This window comes from Sceloporus undulatus, chromosome 3 (genome assembly GCF_019175285.1).
Source record: "Sceloporus undulatus isolate JIND9_A2432 ecotype Alabama chromosome 3, SceUnd_v1.1, whole genome shotgun sequence".
In the NCBI taxonomy this organism is placed as follows: Eukaryota; Metazoa; Chordata; class Lepidosauria; order Squamata; family Phrynosomatidae; genus Sceloporus; species Sceloporus undulatus.
Genome location: NC_056524.1, coordinates 149121561 through 149128024, shown reverse-complemented (window position 1 = coordinate 149128024; position 6464 = coordinate 149121561). Strand labels below are relative to the sequence as shown.

Below are 6464 nucleotides of genomic sequence, written 5' to 3'. Positions count from 1 at the left end.
GTGTCCTCCATTTGAAAACTTTGTCCTACGTTTATCCTACATTTGTCCCAGTTCGGAGGTCCTGACTTATGGCAACCCTATGTACGGGCCCTTTGTTGGCCTTGTGCAGGAGAACTTCCCACTTAAATATGCCCATTGCTTTACATGAAAGAAATGCAGTTGGCTGTGACTTTGATCAAAATCTGAAGTTTCAGTATGGTGTGGTAAATATCAGAAAGGAAAGCCCATAGGAATTCCAAGTTTTATTGCAACGCTTAAATCAAATCCTCTCCAGCTGGAAAAGTGTGAGACAATGCTCTGGAAAGAGACAGGAGGTGAACTATTTTCAGCCACGTTTTAGTGAGACATTCAGGGTCTATTACAGGCCAGGAGCAGGAGGGGCAAGCACAGAGGGTGAGATTGACAAGATGCATGTGCAAAATGACACTGGCCTCTTACCAAAAGTGGAATCAAAACGGGTGGCGATAGTCTTCTCAGCAGCTGGCGGTCTAGAAGACTATGGAGTGTTGCTCTTGCTGGACTAAACTTTCCCGTGGATGAGTACAAGAGGTGGAGAAGGAAGGAGGTTTGGGGCAGGGAGATGCTGCTAGCAGCAATGGAAACAGAAACCACCATCCCTTAAGAGTTGGAGGTTTATTTTAAAGAGGGGACATTTGTCACACAAAAAGAAAGACTACCTGCTAAAGCCATGGGAGCTGAAGAAGAAGAAGTGGTTATCACTCTTTCTGGAGGGGCCCCTTGGGGTTTTCGGCTTCAGGGGGGCTCGGAACAAAAAAGACCTCTTCAAGTATCAAAGGTAGGAAATGAAGGTGTTCTCATTCTCTCTGGGTAAACACAGGTTTGGATATGCGTAGTTTTCCAAGACAACTGTTTTCAGGGTAGACAATATGTCTGCATACTACAAAACATTTTCTTCCTCCAAAGACTGCAATCCTATCAAAACTTAATGCGTCATATTTCCAAATAGAAATGTTATTGATGATGATGATGATGATATTTATTTCATCAGTTTTCCAATTCGGGATTCAAAGCGCCTTACAACAAATTGAAAACAACAACATATTGTTAAAATCCACAAAAGTTAGATTAAACAATGAAAATATTAAAACCAGATTAAAATATCTATCATTAAAATGCACACACACACAACAACAACAATTAGCAAGATCCAGCACACTATTTGGCAAGGCAGGCCTTACATAGTCCATTGTCAAATGCCTGTCTGCAAAAGTCTTTACTTGTCTGTGAAAAGAAAGCAGGGAGGACTGTGCTTAATGGCAGAAGCAGGCAATGGGAAACTCATGGGCTTTATATGTCTCCTATGCTGGCCTCTTCAGCCAATTATATATTGGGATGTATTGTTCTAAGTTTTTGTTTTGTTTGTTTGAGGGATTATTTTGTTTTTGCTTTGTTTATGCTATCTAGCCCTGATGGTTACACGAGTACATTTCAAATTTTAATGCTCAAAGAGTGAAAATAAAGTATGAAGAAATCCAAACTGAGTAGGGATCATGTGCAGATGCAACATTCCAAAATGAATTTATCAAATTATTCATGTAAAGACATTTAAGTTGATTATATAGGTTTTTCCAATTAATCAAGAAGCAAATTTAAAGCAGAGCATGAGAAAAATTGTAGTCTATTATATTCAATACAAATCCCTTGTAAAATTGCAGATGGCATTGTAAAATAAATATCCTGTCTTTTCTTTTATATGGATGAGATAGGATGCATTTTTAGGTGATGCCTGCTTTCTGTGACAAAAGTGTGCATTGTCCAAATACAAAGAAAAGTCGGCTTCTTACATCTCAACTCTTACCCGTACACAAATTTATTCAAACTTAGTTTTAAAATTTTACAATTCGTATATGATGATTTTTCAGATCCATGCAATGCAAAACTAAGAATGGCATAAACAAAGCAGGTACAATGTATATTTCCTCATTCTAGGTTAATGGAAATGAATAAAATTGATGATAGTCTTTCATCCATTTCCAAATCTTTGCTTTGGGGCAAAGAATCAAGATGCTGAGTAATAGAGTGTGGTACCAAGATTCTGGATGACAGAACTGTATGTGCCATGTGCCATGTGGGCTGCATGCATCACCTAAACTAGCCTGTTATTTTTGGACAGTAGATGACATGGTCCTCTTGTCAGTGCAAGAGTCAATGCCAGTCTTGTAGCAACACCATTTTGTTATTCACCTGAGACAACAACATGAACAGAACCATTCAATTGATCTCATGTATGTCTGGAGAAGCAGCTATCTCTCATTGTCTTTAAGAAATGCTATATAAATAAGTTATGAAAAAATGTCATAATGTGTTATCTCATGTAATATGGGATTGGTCCATATTGTCCAATGTCCAAGAAGGGAGATGTCATAAATACAGACTGCTAAAGTAAAAGGTCACTGTCTTTCATGGCTGCAAGTTATCACTGTCAGTTTGGAAACTGATTGATCTGTATAATCTGGTAAAGTATAATCATTATTAATTTCACATTAAAATGAATGCTGTAGTTATTGTATGTCTGCAAGTCATTTCCGACTTGTGATGACTCTAAGGCGAAGCTATCATGGAGTTTTCTTGGCAAGATTTGTTCAGAGGAGGTTTGCCATCGCCTTCTCTTGAGGCTGAGAGTATGTGACTTGACAAAGATCATTCAGTGCATTTCATGGCTAAGCAGGGAGGGAATTGAACCCTGGTCTCCAGAGTCATAGTCAAACACTGAAACTGTTAAGCCATGCTGACTCTTCACATTAAAAAATAATGGCATATATAAATTGTGTGTAGGTTCTGTTGTTTTAAAAGGAACTAGTTGTGACTAATGTAAATTGGATGGGGCCATACGATTTACCTTACTGTCTCCTGCTGAATAGCACAGATGTAACAGCCACTGATTAGTTTTACATAGATATCCTTCTGTTAAATGTACTTCTAAGTAGAGGTGGGGAAAGTAGCCCCCATTTTTATGCCTGCCAAGCCACTCAGGACATCTTCATAGCAGTGGCATCACTATGGAGGTGCAGGGGGCACAGAGCACAGTGGGTGACACCCCAGAGGGTGCCAGACCCTGAATGGGCGTTCCCCCTTAGCAACGGTCTGGGAAGATGGGCAGAGGGCAAGGCAATCCCTCATACCAGGTAATACCAACCTCAGCAACACCACTGCTTCATAGTCCCTGAATGTAAATAAAAATTGGCCCAAAGCACAGTAGTTGCCCTAAATTGGCACAAAATTGTTTTGTCATCATCACTAGGTACCAATGTGTTCCCAACTCCAGTGTGTATTATAAAGCCCTTCGAGTTTGGGATTAAATTATCTGAAGGTTGTCTCCTATCACATGTACCTACCTGGACCCTGAGATCATTTATAGGATTTTCACCCTTGAGTTGTGATGAGTGGCTACTGGGAAAGGGGACTCTAGGGACCAGGGTTCAAATCCTAGCTCAGTCATGGAAACCCACCTTGGGCAAGTCACCCTCTCTCAGCCTCAAAGGAAGGCAAGGGCAAACCCACTTCAGCCAAGAAAACCTCACAATAGGGTCACCTTTGATTTTCCATAAATCATAAATAACTTAAAGGCACACAGCAATAACAATCCTTGTAATCAGATCCAGTTAGCAGAATGGACACAGCATGTGGACCTGCTGAAGCTTCCAGTTTCTAAAGGAAGCCCCAAATAGAGTGCATTACAGTAATCCAAACAGGATTGACATCTCAAGGAACAGGCACAGTGTGTCCAATACTTTTAACTGTGCAAGTACAATCCTGGCTACTACTGAAACCTAGGCATCCAGGCCACTTTCTATTGCTTTATTTATTGTTCCTTATTGTATGTCAGTGTTTCATATCCTCCAATTGTCTCTAGTTTATTAACTCTAGTTAATTCTCTGCTACCCCGCTTTCTTAAAGGCCTGTTACAGACTGCCAAAATAAAGATGCTTCGGGTCTCTTTGGAGGTATGCTATTTAAATGATGCATACATCCTAAGAATCTGGAAGCTGCACCAAAGCTGCACTCTGGTGCTTAGGAATGGAGTGTGGCTTTGGTGCGACCTCCGGACTCTTAGGACCCATGCACCATTTAAATAGCATACCTCCAAAGAGACCCGAAGCAGCATTATTTTGGCAGTCTGTAACAGGCCTTTGCTACACTCAAAATGTCCTAGTTTCTCTCTCCTCCCCCTTTCTATCCTTTTCCTTGGTTTACCTCAGTTGCTGCAAACTGGTCAAAGTGCAAAAGTATTTTGTACGCAATTAACTGAGCAAGACAGACAGGAGAAAGGGCAACTTCCTAAACTATGTCCAAAAATTGTTTCTCTCTTTAAAAATAGCAATTTTGTGTTCTTCCTATCTTTTTTTTAAACCACATAATGACGTGGTTCAGCTACATGTGTCCTGGTTTTGATCTCTACAGGGTTGGAAATTATGAAATGTTATTGTTATAGTATTGCCTAGAAAATATTATTGGTTGGCATACAAATACTGACTGGAATCCTGTTGATCTATTATGCCAGTATAACTATACGAAGTGGTAGCGAGGGAGGAAAATGTTATGGCCATGAATTGTGTTGCTTGCCAAGATTTACACAAATTCTAGGCATGCCACCTAGTGTCTGTTTGGACCAGCATCTGGCCCAAATGCCATGCTTTCAGTCTTTTTAAAGTTAACCTCTGGCCCTTGTAGAAGCCCAGATATGAGGCAAAATGTGCAGGTACACTTACATCAAATTGTTCTGTAACAAACAAGCCTGCTTCTGCTTATCAGGCATAAAGAAGGAACAGTGAGTGGTGCAAATGGTGGGGGTGCAAGAAGGCAGGGAAGGGTGCATTAAGAGGGTGCAAGGGAAGCCAAGGGAGAAATTGGAAGAGATGGAGTGACTGGTATGAGCAGAAGAGTGCCAGAAGAAAGAGAGGGATATATCTGCAAGATGAAAGCTGAAGAAGGGAGTAGGAGAGATAGGGATAGAGTAGTGCAAATGGCAAAGCTTATGAAGCAAGGGTCACTGTGTGTGCAAGAGCAGAGGAGAGATGTAGAAGAGCTGGGAGACTGAGCAGTACAATCAGCAGAATGCAAGGAGCAAGCAAAGGACACATTGCAAGGGTGCAAACTATAAATAAATAAATAAATAAAATAAATAAATAATTCGCCTCGGCTATAGGCAATACTTTTCCTCCAACACTGACCACCAATGACCACAGTTAAAACTGAACTTGTCACCTCATCACTATATCCACACATTTTGTATTTCTATTGCTATTCACACACACAGCTGCTCCTCATGGATGTAAATGTCTGTTCCTAAGCACTTCACTTCATGCACCTGATAAAGCAGATATAGTTTACAAAACCTTACACTACCAACTTCTTTCTCTTAGTCTCAAAGGTGCGACAAGATCGCTTTGCATAATGATCTAGACTAACATGGCTATGTCTTTGAATACTGTTACTGAATAAAGTTACTGTTTTTGTATATTGATATATTATCTGTCAGCATAGTGTAAGAAATTGAAGGGTATAAATAAAAAAATAATTGATTGATAAGTATACAGCATGCTCTTTACCAGCTATTGTGCACCATATATCTTAATGTATTCCATTGGTGCTATGCTAACAAAATGGCACATTCCTTGAGAAAACTGAATGGGCTCCAACATTTTTGGCCAGGGCTGAGGTGTGTGTAGGCCTCTAGTTGTATCTCCCATCAGTTTTTGACAGCATAACAATTTGTAAGGCTGGAGCTGATGGGAACTACACTCTTAAGAATATTTGGATGCCAGCCACAAAAGCCTTTGACTTCACAATAACTCACGGTTTTAGGGTTATGGAATTTTTTAAATGTTATACTCTGCTGCTGCTGTAAGTGGACTTCAGTGTTAGTCTACTCTTAAACTCTTATTGTGTGTGTGTGTTTTGTGATATCATTACAGAGCCATGTTCTATTTCTGTCACCTTTAACCTTTGCCTTGGTGCTGTTATAACTCAGATTTAAGATATAAATCTAAATAAATAGGTAAACAAATCTGCGTTGTATCTTGCATATACTGGGGAAACTACCACTATAGTTATGATTTATTTTAGTCCCTGCACAATATGCATTTCTATTGCATTGTTAATGAGGAAAGCAGAAAAACACTGTTGGCAGCCAAAAAGAAAGAGGAGCATAAACTGATGACAGCAGAATCTCTTTAAACAGTAACGGACAGAAGAGAGGCAAAAGTTAAAGGTGGCAGAGATAGAACCAAAACTATGAATGCATTTGTTGAACAACTAGAGCTCAGGAATAAAGAGAACTACAGTGGGCCCTTGCTTTACGTGGGGGATCCGTTCTGGACCCCGCCCCCGCGTAAAGCAATGATGCTTCAGCTTCATTATAACCAATGGGGTTTATGCGTGCCGCACCGCCATTCGTGAGCCCCATTGGATATAAGGCTGAAAGCTGCCTATAAGGAGCCCAC

General features: G+C 40.2%; 1 protein-coding gene across 1 annotated transcript in view; it reads left to right on the top strand.

The window, feature by feature from the left end:
• Positions 1–451: 451 nt before the first annotated feature.
• The window catches only part of SYNPO2L (synaptopodin 2 like), a 52038-nt gene continuing 46025 nt past the window's right edge, over positions 452–6464 (top strand). The window contains exon 1 of the mRNA XM_042460901.1: positions 452–796. Within this exon, the coding sequence (XP_042316835.1) occupies positions 689–796 (108 nt within the window). The 5' untranslated portion in view covers positions 452–688. The remainder of the gene's footprint in view (positions 797–6464) is intronic.